Source organism: Schistocerca americana, chromosome 8 (genome assembly GCF_021461395.2).
Source record: "Schistocerca americana isolate TAMUIC-IGC-003095 chromosome 8, iqSchAmer2.1, whole genome shotgun sequence".
NCBI lineage: Eukaryota > Metazoa > Arthropoda > Insecta > Orthoptera > Acrididae > Schistocerca > Schistocerca americana.
Genome location: NC_060126.1, coordinates 523,487,462 through 523,508,772, shown reverse-complemented (window position 1 = coordinate 523,508,772; position 21,311 = coordinate 523,487,462). Strand labels below are relative to the sequence as shown.

Genomic DNA, 21,311 nt, shown 5'->3' with positions numbered 1-21,311 from the left:
TGCATACGCAATGACGTAGACTATATATTTTTTAAACAACAATGTACAAGTTCTCTGTTAAAACTGACTGTGGGAATGTACATATATAGTGTGTGTACATTATATTATTTTCGATTATTCCCTTCTGAGAGAGCGATTGAACTTGAGTAATGAGTTGTTGTTGTTTCTTCGCTGTTCCCAAATTCTCTTCATACGTTCACTGTGTTCTCTCTTGCGTTCTTCCGACCATCTTTTTCCCGTTCTGTTCTCCGTATGTTCTTGTTTAAGTGCGTGTTTCCTTATGATGTTTCTAAACTGTTCTCTATTGTACATGTTGTCTTGTGTGATCCCCAGTTCTTTAATGCCTTCTTCTGCTTCAGTGATCCATTTTGTCTTTTTTTTGCTCTTTTTTACTGTCTCAAAGATTTGCCTTGTGAGTATGCTTTTATTCAACCAAGCTAAAATTTAAACGCATCTATAATGCCATTCGCTTTCCCTTCTTAAACGCGTCTATAATTCCATTCGCTTTCCCTTCGCACTACCTTGGCTGATGGTGGCCAGTTTAATGATACGCGGTCCCGAGGTAAATTTGTTTCTCTCCATCAGTCTTCACGCCATTTCCTTTTCCACGCAGATATCTTCGTTCTGGTATTCAAAACACACAACTCCAAGTTCGTGAAAAACTTTGAGAAATGACAACTTCGGCGAGAATATAATAAATTCCCTCGAGACCGAAAAGGTTACGTTTACAAATCAGCACGGATTTAGAGAGCGTCTCCCGTCCGAAATTCAGCGTACCCTTTTCTCGCACGATATCCGGTGTGCCATCGATGAAGGGCAACAGGCAGATTCCATGTCGCTAGAAGTCCGCAAAGCCTTCGACAGGGTGTCCCACTGCCCACTGTTAACCAACGTCCAAGCACACGGAATAGGTTCCCAGATACGTGAGTGGCCCGAAGACTTCTGAAGTACGAGAATCCTGTTGTGACCTCGGCGGCGAGTTTTCACCAAAGGCTTATCTTCAGAAGCGCCCTGGGGAAGTGTGATACAACCGCTCGTTTTCTATATACGCTAATCACCGACCTGCTATCGATATAAACCCGTCCACGCGGTAGGAGCGTCACTTGGCGAGCAATGACTGCTAGTCAGACACACGTTCTGTGCGTGCAGTATCAGTGGGCGTGCTGTCCGTGTGTACAATGGGGAAGGCGCGCGATCTGAGTTTGACCGAGGACATATTGTGATGACAGAGAGGCACGCGACGAGTATTTCGCAAACTGCACAACTTGTCGGGTGTTCGAGGAGTGCTGTGGTGGGTGTCTTGGGCAGGCACTCTTCATTACAAATGTCGGACGTCGTAGGCTGGGCAGACTAGTAAAGCAGTACAGGAGGCCAACTGTGGCAGTACTGGCAGCAGACTTGCCGAGCAGAGTACAAGTGTGTCTGAACAGAAAGTGCGCCCAACACTCGTAACGATCGGTGTCCGCAGCGGATGGCCCATGCATGTGCCAATGTTAACACCGCGACACCGGCAACTACGATTGAAATGGGCGCGAGAGCATCGGCACTATTCGTTGGCGCAGTGGCAGAGCGTTGCACGGTCTGGTGAATCTTCTTCATCATCGTGTCGATAAGAGGGCGCGAATCCGTCGCCTTCCAGGGGAACAGCTCCTTGACACCTGCAATGTGGGACGGAGACTAGCTGGTGGCGCCTCCATCATCCTCCGGGGAACATTCACGTGGGCGTCTACGGGTCCAGTAGAGCTCGTGCAAGGCACCGTGACCGCCAAAGAGTATCGTACACTGGTTGCACACCTCATACACTCCTTCATTACGATCATGTCTCCCGATGGCAGTGCCATTCTTCAACAAGATCATGCGCCATCTCACAACTCAAAAGGCAAGCAGAGCGACGGAGTGGTTCGAGGAACACAGTGGCGAGTTCTAATTGATGTGCTACCCCCACCCCCTCCCTCGCACCACGCCAGATCTGAAGCTCATCTAACGCATCTGGGATGTGACTGAACGTGGCGTCAGGGCTCCTTGCCCCCCTACCGGGACTTTACGGAAATCAGGTGACTTGTGTGCGCAGATGTGGTGCCAAACCCCTCCAGCGACTACCCGAGGTCTCACAGCTTCCATGCCACGACGCGTCGCCGATGTTATCCGAGCTGGCAACTGTGGACCTACAGGCTGTTAGACAGGCGGTCACAATGCCCTGGCTGATAAGTGTACACAAATGATCTGACGGACAGAGTGACCAGCGCTCTGGACTGTTTCCTGATGATGCTGTGGTATCGTCGTTGTCTGGCTGTAACATTGTTTCAACTGTTACAGACAATTTCTAGTTGGTGTGATGAATGGCAGCTTAATCCATATGTATAAAAGTGAAAGTTAATGCAGATGAACAGGAAAAACAATGCTGTTCGAATACAGGATTAGCAGTGTGTTACTTTAGACAGCTACATCGATTAAATACCTACGTATAACGCTATAAGGCGATACGAAATGCAACGAGCACGTAATGGCGGTAACAGGGAGGCGAATGGTAGACTTCGGTTTATTACGAGAGCAGCTAATTTATAAAGGAGATCGAGTACAGAACACTTGTGCAACCCATTCCTGAGTACCGCTCGAGTGTTTGGAACTCGCATCGGATAGGATTAAAGGAAGACACTGAAGCACTCAAGCGTTCCGCTAAATTTGCTACCGACAAATTAGATCAACACGCGAATATTACGGAGATACTTGTTGAACTCAGACTGGGAATCCCTGGAGCGAAACGACGTTATTTCCGCGAAACATTACTGACGAAAGTTAGAGAAACGGCATCTGAAGCTGACTGCAGAACGATTACACTGCAGCCAACGTACATTTCGCGAAAGGACCGCGAAGACGAGAGAAGAGAAATTAGAGCTCGTACGGAGGCATATAGAAAGTCGTTTCTCCCTCACTCCATTTGCGACTGGAACAGGAAAGGAAATGATAGAAGTTGATACACGGTATCCTCCGCTGTATACCATAGGATGGCTTGCGGAGTGTGTGCGTGTAGATACTTGCAGCAAGATGCAAGAAACTGGTGTCCCTAACTTAGGGAAGTTACTTCTGGAAGTTGGTAAGACTGGCTGAAGTCGTCTTGCTAGGGATGTTAGCACGTCACAGAACTTGCTGAAGTAGCTTCTGCAAGCGACCTGCCTAAATTTACTTGCTGATGGACACACGCTTCTACGCCAGGGTCACACAAGGAGTGGTTCATTTCCTCTGGCCCAGCGCTTGCAATGCACGTGCGTTAGCAACAGTGTCGATAGTATCACAGGCTTCTAGGGGTTGTAGACGGCACTTAGTAGATAAATTTCTGATAAAGAAATTTAGTGTTTGGATGTAAAGTAAGTCTGAAGACAGGACCACGCACACAGCGGAGACAATGGGCTCTACAGGAGGCCATTTTGTTCCGAGTACTCGCCGCTGGGTTCTCTTCTACGTGACGAAGGATGCGTTCTTCAAAGGTGAAGGTGTGACGCTTCCGCGGGGCACCACAGTCAACCAGCCCAGTTGCGAACGTACCAGCTTCTCGTAGCGTTCGAAAGTGGTCAGTGATGTCACAATTACGACAGGGACCGACAACGATGCCCTGTTCGCAGCTTGCATGAATGCCGCGAAACGGGACCTCTGAAAACTGTCCGATCGTCAAACTTATTTTACATCAGAAAGGAACATTTCCTCAATGGGTTCCTTATCAAAACTTCATCTACTATGTCCCCTTTATACCACCTACAAAGCCTCTAATAGAACTTGCGAAACACCCGGTATAGGCCGGCCCCGGTGACGGAGCGGTTCTAGGCGCTTCAGTCTGGAACCGCGCGACCGCTACGGTCGCAGCTTCGAATCCTGCCTCGGGCATGGATGTGTGTGATGTCCTTAGGTTAGTTATGTTTAAGTATTTCTAAGTTCTAGAGGACTGATGACCTCAGATGTTAAGTCCCATAGTCCTCAGAGCCATTTGAACCATTTGAACCACCCGGTATAGTTTCGTGTACGATTTTTAGTTCTGGGGCACAAAGCGCTCCGCCATTTAAAATGATGTTCTTAAAAGTGCTGCAGTTGTATGAACATGCCTCGGTTCTGGTAGTGGCGGCGAAAAACAAAATTACCTGAAAGGCGAAGATACCTGGAAAGTGATAACTCGCACACAAATTCCTTTCTTGTACTTCCAACTTACCGAGGAGATGCTATTCGACCATCAGTATTCCAATACGCACGCCAATGGGTGTTACACCGTGTGATGTTCAACATATTCATACTACAAAAAGAATATACATACAAATTTTGAAGTTTTATAGGATCCTGTAGGGCAGGCAAGAAGCGCTGGACACACAGGGTTTCTTTCCTCTGGAGGTTTTATGATCTTGTATAGTACACAGGAAATACTCCACGAGAATGTTAGCGCGAAGTTCAAACAGGGAGCGTCCCTTTAGTGCCGGTTGCTTGTCTCGGCCACCTTTCTTTGTTTGTCTGCCAGGACGGGATCCGGGTGGGTGGATGAGTCGCTGTTTACACGGGTTTCGACACCCAGTCTGTGCTTCTTACTACCCTGTCCGCTAGAAAGCTGGAGTTCCCAGCACTCACTCCAGTAGTGCGAATCCGACTGTGGAGAAATGCCATTTTTTGCTGCCTCTGATTCCGTCTGGGAAAGGAATCTCAGAACCGTTTAAATTGTCGTTAATAGATTACCACGAAAAGTTTCTCATCTCTACTATAGGCGTTGAACGCTGATTCACTGTTTATGGGGAAAAAGCGCAAATGAAGATTGAGGAAATTTGAAATTTAATTACCGTAGCGTAAATAAAATGAGATTAAATATGAAATTAATTGACTCAGTGAAACAGAAGAAATTGTTGTCTATATGGAACGTGCAGCTAAAAAAATAGTGCAATCTAACGGAGAACTGAAGTTGACGAGACAACAGTTTTAGAGTGTAAGATGAGAAATGACAATGAGAAGTCCTTCAAAATATTTTCGAAGTTTCTTCTACCGAGAAAATAAAAACAAATTTTGTGAATCACCAAGAGTTATGCTACTGTTATAGAATATTACACAGAATATCAAGCCACCATCTTGGCTTTAATTTTTGATGCGCAAAGTATGTTTTAAATATATGCATGAGCATATGGTAGAGCACTTGGCCGCGAAAGGCAAAGATCCCGAGTTCGAGTCTCGGTCGGGCACACAGTTTTAATCTGCCAGGAAGTTTCATATCAGCGCACACTCCGCTGCAGAGTGAAAATCTCATTCTGGAAACATCCCCCAGGCTGTGGCTAAGCCATGTCTCCGCTATATCCTTTCTTTCAGGAGTGCTAGGTCTGCAAGGTTCGCAGGAGAGCTTCTGTAAAGTTTGGAAGGTAGGAGACGAGGTACTGGCAGAAGTAAAGCTGTGAGTACCGGGCGTGAGTCGTGCTTCGGTAGCTCAGTTGGTAGAGCACTTGCCCGCGAAGGGCAAAGGTCCCGAGTTCGAGTCTCGGTCGGGCACACAGTTTTAATTTGCCAGGAAGTTTCATATCAGCGCACACTCCACTGCAGAGTGAAAATCTCATTCTGTATATGCATAATTTGTTAAATAGAAGAGAAAATTTGTTTGGTGACATGCATAGAGAAAGTAAGAAGAAGGTATTGGGTGGTCTGCAGCAACTGAACATTGTATGTAAATATTTTATAGCAGACACTGTTCAACGGAACAGAAAGAAAATAGGTCTCAGCCAACATCTGACGAATCTCAAAAACCGATGTTCTACAGTAGACGGCAGTACGAAAATGGTTTCGGTGCAACTGCTGCATTTCAGACAGTTGTAGTTATCTCTTCCCAGTCCATTTTCTTTCTAATATTGCAGATATAGATTAGTAAACAAATGATGATGACGTAAAAATTCTGAAACTGAACGTTGATGAACTAGATCAGTCAGAAATGAAATTAGCTGGAAATGTAGAAAAGCTAGAGAAAAAAACGGATGGAGGACAGATGACGTGAGAGAAACACAAAATCAAAACAAGTTGACGTAGAGACTGCACACAGACCGATAAACAGTGTTGCAAGGAAAAATAAAATCCGATGTTAGAAAAAGTACTTAGAAAATGAGGGCGCTGATCAAGAAGCTGTTAGGGGAAACTCAAACTTGTTCAGGTATTATATTTAATTTACGTATTGAAGAGGCAATGAAATAAGAAAACGGTTCCGTTGATGAGGTCGTTATGTTCCACAGACAGAAAAATTTGTGCTGAAGTCGCACTGGAAACTGAAAATGAACGATAATTTAGTTGCATGCTTCGTGTGACATCTGATGGTTATGATACGCGCAGGAACAAAGAGGGCATTAAAATGACGGCGTGTATGGCAGGTGGACATTCTGGACGGCTAAGCCGGCCGATGTGGCCGAGAGGTTCTAGACGCTTCAGTGTGGAACCGCGCGACCGCTACGGTCGCAGGTTCGAATTCTGCCTCGGGCATGGATGTGTGTGATGTCCTTAGGTTAGTTAGGTTTAAGTATTTCTAGGGGACTGATGACCTCAGATGTTAAGTCCCATAGTGCTCAGAGCCATTTGAACCATTTTTTCGGACAGTTAAATTTTATTCTTTGGTATGAAATCCTTGAAAATATGATTGAATTCTGCTTTCTCAGAAGTGGAATACAAAAAGGAGGAGAAACACAAGAAAAAAAGGTAGAGAAGGTCTCTGTATAGGAAGCCGCTGATAACATTAAAAAATACAAACTCAGACACCAGAAAAATACGGATGAAAAGCTATGTTTCCAACTTAGATCTGTATGGAAGTGAAACGCTGGACGACTTGTAACGCAGAAATGAAAAGTGGCGTTACCGGAATTAAACAGTATGTGGAACACGGAAATCATCATTACAGGATAACTAAAAAGGTTTTCTCACACGCAGCTACATATTTAGTGATGGTTGCAGGACATTAATCTTGTAACCAGTATTCGACACAGCGTACTTTTGTTACTGTTCGATTTTGTACATTTTTTAAACGAAGAATTTTCGATTGATGTGATGCTGTACTCCGTCTTTCCGTTTCCTGTGCTAAAGTTTTCATCTGTGGTTAACCGGTACACCCTGCTTCCTCTAATATAGCCTCTTCTAGTCTTTGTCCACCCTATTACTTTTCACCTCTACTGCTGATTGGATTCAGGATTTCCTAGAAGAAAGAACACAACATGTCATTCTTAACGGTTCAAAATCTGCAGATGTAGAGGTAATTTCGGGAGTACCGCAGGGAAGCGTGATAGGACCTTTATTGTTTACAATATACATAAATGACTTAGTTGACAACATCGGTAGCTCCGTGAGGCTATTTGCAGATGACACGGTTGTCTACAAGAAAGTAGCAACATCAGAAGACTCGTACGTACTCCAGGAGGACCTGCAGAGGATTAATGCATGGTGCGACAGCTGGCAGCTTTCCCTGAACGTAGATAAATGTAATATAATGCGCATACATAGGGGCAGAAATCCATTCCAGTACGATTATGCCATAGGTGGTAAATCATTGGAAGCGGTAACGACCGTAAAATACTTAGGAGTTACTATCCGGAGCGATCTGAAGTGGAATGATCACATAAAACAAATAGTGGGAAAAGCAGGCGCCAGGTTGAGATTCATAGGAAGAATTCTAAGAAAATGTGACTCATCGACGAAAGAAGTAGCTTACAAAACGCTTGTTCGTCCGATTCTTGAGTATTGCTCATCAGTATGGGACCCTTACCAGGTTGGATTAATAGAAGAGATAGACGTGATCCAGCGAAAAGCAGCGCGATTCGTCATGGGGACATTTAGTCAGCGCGAGAGCGTTACGGAGATGCTGAACAAGCTCCAGTGGCGGACACTTCAAGAAAGGCGTTACGCAATACGGAGAGGTTTATTATCGAAATTACGAGAGAGCACATTCCGGGAAGAGATGGGCAACATATTACTACCGCCCACATATATCTCGCGTAATGATCACAACGAAAAGATCCGAGAAATTAGAGCAAATACGGAGACTTACAAGCAGTCGTTCTTCCCACGCACAATTCGTGAATGGAACAGGGAAGGGGGGATCAGATAGTGGTACAATAAGTACCCTCCGCCACACACCGTAAGGTGGCTCGCGGAGTATAGATGTAGATGTAGATGCTGCTTCCGATCTCAAATTAACTATTCGTGCATAGCAAAGCAGATCTCCAATTAACCTGCCCACTTTATAAAATTATGCGAGAGCAACACATTTCAATGCTTCCAAATTTTACCTCTCTGGAATGGTTCATGTTCGACTTCCATATAATGCTGTGCTCCAGATAAGCAGCGTGAGTTCGTGATGATTTGACAAGCTTTCAGGGATGATGAAAAAGAGTAAACGCATCGATTTGGGGTAAGGTGCCCTCGTCCGGAAACGACCGAGTAGAATTTTATAAGTGAAAATCGTTCTGATGCCTCTTACAGTGGAATGCACCAACGCAAAAAAAGTCTAGTAAACAAGGGCTCTAAAATGGATACGAGCACTTGTACATCTTCGCTACAGTGAAACACATCTCTTTCTACTGGACAACTACCCATAGCTCTTACGGTATCCATTTTACAGACTATAGTTACTGCACTTTTTTTGTTTCAGCATTCTCTCTTCCAAAAACACGGAAACCAAAGAGTTTTCAGTAGAAGAAATATGTTTCACAGTAGTGAAGATGCACAAGTGCTCATAGCTCTTAAGGTATGCACTTTGGAGCACATATTTACTTGACTTTTTTTCTTGTTTTGGTCCAAACTGCCGATTCTGAAAGTTGCCTGTCTTACAGTTTTAGAAACAACAGTACTAGTACACACATTCTTCTGTGGGACGTATCACACTGATATTTACTTTTAAGTCTCTACTCGATCGTTTTCGTACCAGCGTCACTTACCTCAGATTAACACATTTACCCTTCTCAGTCATCGTCGAAAGTTTGTAACATCATCAAAGAATCGTCCTGTGTTTTTTCAGCAGTTTATTCGTCATTCCCAAACCATTATTGAAGAAAGCTGTCTCACCAGCTCCGGTCGTACTGTGTAAACTCGCTTCCTGGGCAGCGGAATTCTTTCATTTCTTCCACCACTGTGTGTGCACTGCGAGCGTCGTCATAATGTGGTTGCCGCGAACGTCGTTGTCTCAGTTTATAGCAGTGGCTACACAACTACAGACTGACAGAACCGAATCAGAGTTACCACATTTATTACAATTACAGTAAATACAGTTCCAACTCGTATGAAGAGAACCAGTGTAAAACACAAGTGCACTAATGATCACTTGGTCACTAAATCCTAAGTCAAGTACCCATCCCAGTCTATTCAAGAGGTCGTCCCAGAAGTACACACTCTTAGAACGGTTTAAAACTCTAGGTGGTATACAAGTCATAGACGACTCGTTGGAAACTCGGAAGCAGCTCGGTGTTGCTGGGTCGTTAACTGGAAGCCAATTCACTGACACTGGACGTCCGGCCCTCTGCATACCCGACGAGCAGAGGAATACCGTCACCCCCTAGTTCACTGCACGTGACTGGCGTCGTAATGTACAGCGGCCATATTGGCGCTCTCTGGCACAGTTCGGGCCATCCGTTAGCCTGGCCGGAACTACGTTGTGGTTACGTCCGTCCGACACTGACAAATTTCTTCGACAAACAGCTTTAAACACAGCCTTTGGTCAAACTTTGATGTATACCAAGGTAATTTTTATCAAAGATTTCTTTGATCAAAGATCTTTGTTCAATGTTAGTCTGGACCTAGTTTTCATCGAAGCTCGCCATACTGTATACTTATTTGACACGCTAGAGTTGCTTCTAACCTGTAAAATGAGTTCAGAATTTACTTTATGTGTGGCTAGCGGGAAACACCACATTGGCAATTTCCACGTATGAAGAATACGGCATTTTTCGTAACACCAGACACATTGATTATAAAAACCGCAATAAGCGGATAGAATGTCATAAATATCTGCAGCCATCAGCTGTATTGTAAGTGTCGGCACTGTGCATGACGAAAGAACAAATGAAATTGACTAAGGTGTCTATGGTGACGTGGAAATAAAAGTGTTGCCAATACAATGTGCATAACTGAAATAAATGTATTTATTTGTTATTCTAAATAACGTAACAGAACGTTCATAAATTCTTCCTTAAGTGATTTATATACTGGTTCACAAATTTCTGGAACAATATGTGAAAGCTGGCCGTTGTGACCGAGCCGTTCTAGGCGCTTCAGTCCGAAACCACGCTGCTGCTACGATCGCTGGTTCGAATCCTGCCTCGGGCATGGATGTGTGTGATGTCCTTAGATTGGTTAGGTTTAAGTAGTTCTAAGTCTAGGGGACTGATGACCTCAGATGTTAGGTCCCATAATGCTTAGAGCCATTTGAACCAATATGTGAAATGGCACACCGTGCGATACGAGAGCTATGTTGCAAGCTCGAACAGCTTTACCCTGTTCTGTAAATTTCTAAAGTAACTGTAAGACGACCTTTAGCGCAAAAATTTCATTTCTTAAACGAGTATCTTGTTTGTAAATATGAGGGGCTACTATCGTTAAGGACATACTAATCTCTCGCCCATTCTCAAGTAATTTTTGTAGCTCTTCAGTCTTCGCACTGTAGCTCATGAAGCAAATTCTGGTGAACACGTCAAGCTTCTCTTCTCGTTATCCTTGGTTTCGCCAACATTCGTTTCTGTTCCCCTTTCTTTTTAAGCAAAGTACTCGATGTCAACATTACACTAAATGCTGCTATACACACAAGTAAATGTTCAGCTTCCATCCTGGAACAACTATGGAGAAAGCTCTGACGATAGTATGATGGCCCCAATGAAGTGGCTTGGTCAAACGAATTTGACATCTTTCAGCAGAGAAATGATAAGTGTAATATGGGCCTTCCATTGCTAACGTCTGCCGCGCAGGCAACCATGCAGACGTGGCTGTAGCACGGGAGGTCTCCCTGCCCCTTGGCTACAGCACGTGCTTCTCGACTATGATGGTAGACAAGTGGCTACTCTCCTTTCTACGATTCTTCCCCACCGTCGCTGTCGCTTTGTTCACAATTATGCCAAATTCTGTTTCGAGTAGCTGTCATTCCTTTCAATATGTCTTCTCAGCTTTCCTTACATCTTGCCAGAATGGCTGTGTTAATGCGAACCTTAGTACTGGTATCTGTTATCCTCATACATTTAGTCCCACTAGGAAATTTTCTTTCAATTAAGAGTTGAAAATAGCGTCGGAGAAAATACACGACAACAGAATCAAAAATGTTCCGTTAGACATGGGACAGTAAGTTCAAACGGCTCTGAGAGCTATGGGACTTAACATCTGAGGTCATCATCCCCTAGAACTTAAAACTACTTAAACCTAACTAACCTAAGGACATCACACACATCCATGCCCGAGGCAGGATTCGAACCTGCTACCGTAGGGGTCGTGCGGTGCCAGGTTGAAGCGCCTAGAACCGCTCGGCCACAGCGGCCGGCGGACAGTAAGTGAGCCGTTTCCGAAATAAGTGCGAATGTGTGCTTACGAGCTGCCAATGACGTCGGTATGAAATAATGTCCTAGGTTGTATAGATGAAATGATCGTAAAGCATTATTGGCTGAGAGACGACATCTGGGGTAGGGATGGGAAAAACTGACCGGTTACAACCCATACCGGTATTTTAGTTCTAAATAATCTGTATTTTTCGGTATTTGTTTGGTCTCGGTTATAACAGTTTTTTTTCATTTCTTACTGACAAACGAGTTAAAAGAACCGAAATATCAGTGAGCCATAGCAGCATTGCTAACATTTTCGTTTCTAAATAAAACTTTTTAAAAAAGTAGAACATTTTTGTCGTGAAAAACAATGGTTTGAAATATTATGTTGTTTTAGAAAAAAGCGATCAGTGCTATTTTGTTGACAATGCCCACAGAAACGAACAGCAAGCACGTTATATAAGAATTGGGGCAGCACTGGTGAGACAATGCTGTCCCTGTTGCCGTGTGTCGTAGCTGAAGGAACCCGTGTACGTGTAGCGTGCGAGACTTGGCCCACCTGGTTTACACGGTAGTTACTCACTGCCATCGCGGGACAACCGTCGTATCGCGGAATGGCATCAACTGCAGCCTGGAAATTACACAGCAATGAAGCACAGTCCCTCATACGCTTTATAAGATTAAGGATTTGTCTGCCATTTCTACGAAATAATAAAGGAGCAAGCAGATTAGTGATTTTTTTGGTAGCATTTAGCCACTTAGCAGTCTTCGAGAAAAGCAGCGATTGGCGAACGGTTCTCTTTTATTTACCTATTTAATTTAATATTCAGATTCTGTGTATCCTGAAACGGACAGAGTCAACATTTTTCAGTCTTTGTTCGATTTCTACGTTTAACACAGGAAGTAACAGGAATAAAACCGAAGATAGGTTATTTCATAAACGGGTTATTTTGATCGGTTAGGTTAAAAAACGATTGTTACAGCGATAACCGCCATTCGTAATCGGGCGTTGCTCAGCCACCTGTTGCACGTCTTTTTATCTGACGCCGCTTCGACAACTTGCGGGTCAGTGATAATGAAATGATGATGAGGAGAATACAACACCCAGTCCACCAACCGAGAAAATCTCCGGATAGACAGACTTGCACCGGGTGTCACCGGCTCTGCCACACGGTGGAGAGAGAGAGAGAGAGAGAGAGAGAGAGAGAGAGAGAGAGAGAGAGAAAGAGAGAGAGAAAGAGAGAGAGAAAGAGAGAGAGAGAGAGAGAGAGAGATAATACAAATTATTTGAAACTTAAGCCGGGAATCGAACCCAAGCCCCCTGCATGGTAGTCAGGCACGGTAACCACTCAGCTGCCGACACGCATGGTGATAAGGTTGAGGTGAGGCGATCTTGAAGGCCAATGAATAGGTCATACTTGGCCTATCCTTCTTCGAGCATACTGACACATTAGACACCGCCTTACATCACTAGACATACTTTCGCACCCTGTATGTCAATGGAACGAGAAGAGGCCGTAATATCGAGTACAATGCGAAGTACCCTTTGACATGCACTTTAAGGTGGTTTGCAGAGTCTTTGTGCAGGTGGAGGGTAAAATGTGTCTGTGCCACACCGTGGCCGGCCACGGTGGCCGAGCGGTTCTAGGCGCTTCACTCAGGAACCGCGCGACTGCTAGAATCCTGCCTCGGGCATGGATGTGTGCGATGTCCTTAGCTTAGTTAGGTTTAAGTTCTTCTAAGTTCTAGAGGACTGATGACCTAAGATGTTAAGTCCCATAGTGCTCAGAGCCGTTTGAACCATTTTTTGCCACACCGTGCATCTAGCTCCCTTCTCAAACCTGGGCCGAAGATGAAATTTAAAACTGTTTTGACGGGGACTTAATCGAAAAGTTTACGAAGCAGGTGCACTTGTAATAAGTGGAACAGTATTTCGTAATGAAGTCAGTGGCAGTTCGTAACTACACATTAGCAGTTGTGTCGTAAAATGATCGTTTGCGGATCCATGTATGCTACAACGTTTTTGTTTCTATGAACACATACTTTTACCTCTGTCGCTTTTTGCCGTTAGCTATGATATGATGCACTATAATAGTTTAGCAAAGTACAGGGAATCTTTACAAAGCAGACGCTGTATACACATGTACTGGCCGAGATCTTTGGTCTCTGAAATGAGGCTACTTACAGGGGGTGGACAAAAATACGAAAACACAACGAAGACAACACGTTACCGCGCCTCATAAGGTGTGGGAAAATAAATGTGTTCAATGCAATTTGCAGTCGTCTCGGAACAGATAAATACAGGTTCTCTACGCTCTTCGAGGGAATCTTTTATCATTCTTCCCGCAAAATAGTGGCAAGTTATAACTTACCCCCACGTAGTCTACGTAAACGAAATGCAAAAATATTTAGAAATGCCGTCGGTAATACTATGAGAGGAAAAGTTGTATACTATAACTTGGAAAAATACTGATACTGTTTGTCTTTATGATCTTTGCCTTGCTAAGTAATTGAAGCGCAAGTAACTCTGGGCCATTTAAATAAAACTTTCTTTTATGAAGTAAATTACAACAATAACAATTTTGTATGTGTTAGCCTCTGCTACTTCTCTGAACTACGTTCAAGCCAAAGTTATTGGAATAGCATCGCCTCTATGTGGTTGTATCAAGACCGCGTTGAAACACTAAAATTTTGCCGTCTATGGCCTGTATAAAACATCACACTTGGTATATTACTAATGGATGAAGCATGTTCTTGTTTGCAGATACTGAAAGAAAGCCAACAGATCGTCCACACTTTCATACAAGGGTCAGCTAATACAATTACTGAGACCGCCACTATTTACAAAAATAACTTCCATTTAAAAAGATAGCTACTGCTTAAATGATAGTCAAAATTTACTTTACTCTGTTATTATTAAGAGAAAGTAGCTCACATCAAGGTGCGACATCTAGCAGAGAATGAATCACAATAGGATTCATAATTGCGGATCATCGTCTTATATCGATTATGTTAAACACAATTTAGGGACGACTAATGAGCATTGCGTAGTAGTTTGTTTGGCTTATCGTTACTTCAAAAATGGTTCAAATGGCTCTGAGCACTGTGGGACTTAACATCTGAGGCCATCAGTCCCCTAGAACTTAGAACTATTTAAACCTAACTAACCTAAGGACATCACACACATCCATGCCCGAGGCAGGATTCGAACCTGCGACCGTAGCGGTCGCGCGGTTCCAGACTGTAGCGCCTAGAACCGCTCGGCCACACTGGCCGGCTTATCGCTACTCTTCGATGAATTACAATATTGTCTGCACTGCTTTGCCGATACCTTAAACACTTCACATCTTTTATTTGATATACATAGCTGCAAGAAAGCCAACGGCTTTGCAGTAGAGGTAACAGCGGTTCCGGTCAGTCGCCGAAGTTATGCGCTGTCGGGCTTGGTTAGCACTTGGATGGGTCACCGTCTGGGTTTGCCGAGGGCTGGTGGCAAGCGGGGTGCGCTGAGACCTTGTGAGACCAGCTGAGGAGGTACTTGTTCACAAGCAGTGGCACCAGCCACGGAAACTGACAACGGCCGGGAGAGCGGTGAGCTGACCACGTGGCCCTCAGTATCCGGTGACGCCTAAGGGCTCAGGATGACACGGTGGCTGTTCGATATCGTTGGGCCTTCAAGGCCTGTTCAGACGGTGGTTGTTTTGACAAAAAATAAATAAATAAATAAATAAAAGCGCGAGAACGTTCAAGTGACGATGATGGAGATGGGTGGCAATTACGCACCATACTCTCCAAAGGAGGCCACCAAGGTTCAAGGCTCTGTATTATTGAGATGTGCTGACTGTGGTGAGCAGAGAAGATACGAAAACGCATCGTCGGGTTCACATACTTATTCCTGGACGATGTGAGCTGTGTGAACAGGGGCCATGTGATCTTGAAACTCAGCATTTGGCGTTGGGGAAGAAACATTCTACCATGGATATGACTTATCCATATTGTTGGGGCGATCTCTGTGAATATATACATTTCTGTGAAAGCCAAGATCGCTTAATTTTAAGAATTTTATTCCAATTACTAGTTTCGACACAGTCGCGCTGTCATCTTCAGATTGGCAGTACAACGTATGAAAAGAAATAGGTAATCGGTAATCTGCGCTACCTGACGTCGACACAAGTGACAAGGGCTCTGCGGCGCCTCAGTTTACTTCACGTGAGTCCGTCGACGTGGCGTGTAGTTCAAACTGTATTGGCGCTACGGACGTTGAACTTTTACCTTTTATTCATTCAACAGCCCATCTGAAAGCATTCTGTTTTGTAAACGATAAACCTTGTGGAGTTTTGTAATGTGTTTACACTTTGTTTTCAAAACACACGCTTGTGAAAATATACGCAAAGGTATCTAAAACTTTTTGTAAAATTTGGGTCGTTCCAAAAAAAAAAAGGGTGTACCTTGTGCAGATTACCGATTAGCTATTTCTTTTCATACACTGCAATCCCAGTCTGAAGATGACCGCACGATTCTGTCGAAACTAGTAATTGGCATAACCCTCTTAAAATGAAGTGATCTGGGTTTCGCAAAAAATTTATATATTATCCCATGAGATGGACGGTCACAAAATCCTTGGCAGTAATGCGAACTTGCAGACTAACCGTGCGGCTCACGGAATACGAGGACACAGCTGCCCATATCAACACAGGACCCCCTGCCACGTTCCTCTCCTGCGACTTAAAGTCGATCAAAAACTGGAAACAGTGCGAACTAAGACTCATCCGGCCAAATGAGATTTTTCCATTGCTACATACTCCACGTTTTACAGTTACGGGCATTTGCGTCACTAATGTGTGGTTCTGGAGTTCCATCTCGCCCTGTAATTCCCTGCTTCTGGAGATCCCTTCGTTTTGTTTTACGCGCTCACAGCGTTCACGAATTCGGAGTTCAGTTCTGCAGTGACCTTTGGAGCTGTCATCGTCTTACTTTTCGTCTCAGTCTTCTTAAATGACCGTCCGTCGCGATCACTCAGTACACACTTTCGCACGCGTTGTGACGTACAGGGCGACGTTTTTCCACTTTCCCCGTATGCGGTACAATTCTTCGATACAGTGCCCTTTGAAACACCAAATACTTCGGCTCCTATGCTTACAGACGCGCTCAGTGTACGAGGAGTGTACGTTCAAATGCTTTTATCGTACTGCACTCGTACCTCCTCAGAACGCTGTTCTTGCCACGGCTGATACTTGCAACGTACCGAGGACATAACACAGGTGCTGTTCGTGGTCAGATACAACAGGGCAACGTGCAGGTGTGGCTGGCGTCTGCATTTGCCACGGTGTTGGTGCCGGCAGGTACCCGTTCGCGGACGACAACGCGCGCGCCCTGGTATCGGCGTTCCGGGAGCTGGGGCTGCAGGAGGTGGACGCGGCGGGCGCCGCCCCCGAGGGCGTGGCCATCACGCAGGCGGCCAGCCGGGACGGGGAGCGCGCCAGCGCCAACACCGCCTTCCTGCGGGCCGCGCGCGCCAGGCCCAACCTCACAGTCCGCACCGGCGCCACCGTCACCAAGGTAAGCTGCCAACGAGAGGACCTGACGTCCAGCCCACACCGAGGGCACCAGCTCGGATGGCGTCGAGGGCGGCGAAGGGGATCCGCCGTGCCCTTTCACACGAGCCATCACGGAAAACCTAAATCTGGATACCCGGACGCGGATTTGGACCGTTGTCCTCCAGAATGCACTACCGAGCGAGGTGGCGCAGTGGTTAGACACTGAACTCGCATTCGGGAGGACGACGGTTCAATCCCGCGTCCGGCCATCCTGATTTAGGTTTTCCGTGATTTCCCTAAATCACTTCAGGCATGTGCCGGGATAGTTCCTCTGAAAGGACACGGCCGACATCCTTCCCTAATCCGATGAGACGGATGACCACGCTGTCTGGTCTCCTTTCCCAAACAACCGAATGCACTACCAAGTCGTAGAGGTGTGCGCTAGGCTGTCAGTGGAGCAAGAGCAGCCATCCGGTGGGTTTGGGTTTTTTCCTCCAGCCTCGGGTTGACACGTTGGACTCTTCATAGTCCGCTTCAGTTGGAGGTCGACGGAAAGTGCTAGGATGGCTTAAAGCAGTGGTTCCCAACGTAAGCGTAATTACCCCCCTGACGGGTAAAATAATATTTTCTGAGGGATCGAGACAAAAGGGTCCGATTTGTTTTGGTCACGAAATGAAACTGTTTCTAATATAACATTACTGTTGTCACTATTTCATAAGAACTAGATCACTGATTACATACAGTGAAGTGACAAAGGTCGTACGGTAACTCCGAATATCGTGTTCGGCCTCGCTGTGCCAGGTGTAGTGCAGCAGCTCGACGTGGGACGGACTGAATACCCTGGTGAAATATTGAGCCATGCTGCCTCTATAGCCGTACGTAATTCCAAAATTGTTGCCGGCGCTAGATTTTGTCCACGAAGTGACCTCTGGATTATGTCTCACTCATGTTCGATGGGATTCATGTCGGGCGATCTGCTTCACCAAATCATTCACTTCAATGGTCCAGAACATTCTTCAAACCAATCGCGAACAGTTGTGGCCCAGTGACACAGCGCATTGTCATCGATTAAGATTCCATCGTCGTATGAAAACGTCAAGTCCATGAATGGTTGCAAATGATCTCCGAGTAGATGAACATAACTGTTTCCAGTCAATGATCTCTTCTGTTGGACTAAAAGACCCAGTCCATCCCACGTAAAGATAGTCCACACCGTTATGAAGCCACCACCAGCTTGCACAGTGCTTTCTTGACCACTCGTGTCCATGGCTGACAGAGATTTGCCCGACACTCGAAACCTACCATCAGCACATACCCACCGAAATCGGAACGCATCTGACCAGGCCACGGTTTACCGGTCGTCTAGCGTCCAACCGATACGGTCTCGAGCCCAGGAGGGGGGCTGCACGGGTTGTCGTGCTGTCAGCCAAGTCACTCAGATCGGTCGTCTGCTGACAAATTTCGCTGCACTGTCCTAACGGATACGTTCGTCTTACGCACCCACATTGATCTCTGTGGTTATTCCGCACTGCTTGTCTGTTAGCACTGACAACTCTACGCAAACGCCGCTGTTTTCGGTCGTCAAATGTAAGCCGTCGCCCACTACGTCGTGCGTGGTGAGAGGTGATGCCTGAAATCTGACATTTTCGGCACACTCTTTACATTGTGGATATTGAATTCCCTAACCAGATCCGAAATGAAATGTATCGTGCTTCTAACTCCAACTACCACTCCGCGTTCAAAGTTTCTTCATTTCCGTTGTGCGGCCATAACCACGGCGGAAACCTTTTAACATGGATCAGCTGAGTACAAATGACAGCTTCGCCGGTGTGCTGATCTTGGGTACCTGTGTACGCAATAATGCCACTATCTGTATACGTAAATATCGCTGTCCGATGACTTTTGTCACCTCAGTGTAGTCCATCCGTTAAACATATGAAACCGAGACATATACGTCTAGTATGCTTAAATATCTCACGAAACGCCTTCTCCGAGGTGCAGGTAGTTCTTGCAATGAACCAGAAATTGCTTCATTATCCAGTTCGCATAACGCAACAGTACTTACGTAATGGCAAACACATAGCTGTAGGACCGACACAGATTACTATTATTATTATTATTATTATCATCATCATCATCACTGGCAGACGTCAGACACAGAGGGTTGGCACCCTGAAGTGTTTCAGTTTCTGTCACTTGAAAAGCAAGAATTCCACCAGTCAAAAGATTTACGACCAATAAGTGTACTGCACATATTTTAACTTCGCTGATATTAAATGGTGATGTTCGTTATGGGTAAAGCGAGTGTCGCTAGGGAAAGAAGTGGCGCAAAGCATGCATGTTTTTTAAGAAGTGGCTCCCACGAGTTGGATCGTTACCTTCCTTCTTTCAAAAAGAGCTGTAGGCACCAATCGCGATGTACTGAGAGTTGCTTCGTCATTCTATAAAGAGGAGTTGTCAGAAGCAAGGAGTGGCAACTGTGCACTGATTCATTACTTCCTAATTTAATAAAACATCTACAAACACAAAATACAGAGTGATTCAAACGTAACACACGAAGTGTTGAATGCTATTGACAAGGGATTTCAAACTGATTCCGTATTTCTAGACTTCCAAAAGGCTTTTCACACTGTACCACACAAGCGGCTCGTAGTGAAATTCTGCGCTTATGGAATTTCGTCTCAGTTATGTGACTCGATTTGTGATTTCCTGTCAGAGAGGTCACAGTTTCTAGTAACTGACGGAAAGTCATCGAGTAAAACGGAAGTGATGTCTGACGTTACCCAAGGTAGTGTTATAGGCCCTCTCTGTTCCTTATCTATATGAACGATTTAGGACACAATCTGAGCAGCCATCTTAGGTTGTTTGCAGATGATGCTGTCGTTTATCGTCTAGTAAACTCATCAGAAGATCAAAATAAATTTCACAACGATTTAGAAAAGATATGTGAATGTTGCGAAAATGTCAACTGACCCTAAACAATGAAAAGTGTGAGGTCATCCACGCGAGTGCTAAAGGGAATCCGTTAAACTTCGGTTACACGATAAATTAGTCTAATCTAAAGGTCGTAAATTCAGCTACATACCTGGGAATAACAATTACGGACAATTTAAACTGAAGAGAACACATAGAAAATGTTGTGGGGAAGGCTAACCAAAGACTGCGTTTTATTGGCAGGACACTTAGAAAATGTAACAGACCTACTAAGGAGACTGCCTACACTACGCTTGTCCGTCCTCTTACGGAGTACTGCTGCGCGATGTGGGAACCTTAGCACATGGGATTAACGGAGTGCATCGAGAAAGTTCAAAGAAGAGCAACACGTTTTGTATTATCGCGAAATAGGGGAGAGAGTGTCACGGACATGATACGGGGTTTGGGATGTACGACATTAAAACAAAGGCGTTTTTCGTTGCGACGTAATCTTATCACGAAATTTCAATCACCAACTTCCTCCTTCGCATGCGATAAATATTTTGCTGGCGCCGACCTAGACAGGGAGAAGATAGTTCAAATGGCTCTAAGCACTATGGGACTTAGCATCTGAGGTCATCAGTCCCCTGGACTTAGAATTACTTAAACCTAACTTTACCTAAGGACATCACACACATCCATGCCCGAGGCAGGATTCCAACCTGCGACCGTAGCAGCAGTGCGGTTCCGGACTGAAGCGTGTAGAACCGCACGGCCACAGCGGCCGGCGAGGAAGAAGACAATCATCATAATAAAACAAGCGAAATCGGAGCTCCCACGGAAATACCTAGGTGTTGGTTTATTCCGCGCGCTGTTCGAGAGTGGAATAATAGAGAACTATTGTGAATGTAGTTCGATGAACCATCTGTCAGGCACTTAAGTCTGGTTTACAGAGTATCCATGCAGATGTAGATGAAACTGCACACACTTCGAGGATATAAAGTATGCATCAAAATAAGCGAGAAATGTCGAAGTTTTGTCTGAAATTGCTTTATTTCAGAGTTATGCAGTAGAGCAGGATGCAGGAAGTGTGATGCAAACAGCACAAAATTGATTCCTCTCAGAAAGCAACGACACGAATGGACCCGACATTCTACACAACTACGTAATGTACATTTATCGCAGAACGTGTTCAAAATGATGTCCATGTATTAGCCGAGCGGTCTAGGCCGCTGCAGTCATGGACTGTGCGGCTGGTCCCGGCAGAGGTTCGAGTCCTCCCTCGGGCATGGGAGTGTGTGTTTGTCCTTTGGATAATTTAGGTTAAGTAGTGTGTAAGCTTAGGGACTGATGACCTTAGCAG

General features: G+C 45.1%; 1 protein-coding gene across 1 annotated transcript in view; it reads left to right on the top strand.

The window, feature by feature from the left end:
• LOC124545961 overlaps positions 1 to 21,311 on the top strand; it is a 252,720-nt gene that overhangs the window by 201,912 nt on the left and 29,497 nt on the right. The window contains exon 12 of the mRNA XM_047124926.1: positions 16,841 to 17,057. Coding sequence (XP_046980882.1) covers positions 16,841 to 17,057 — 217 coding nt within the window. The remainder of the gene's footprint in view (positions 1 to 16,840; positions 17,058 to 21,311) is intronic.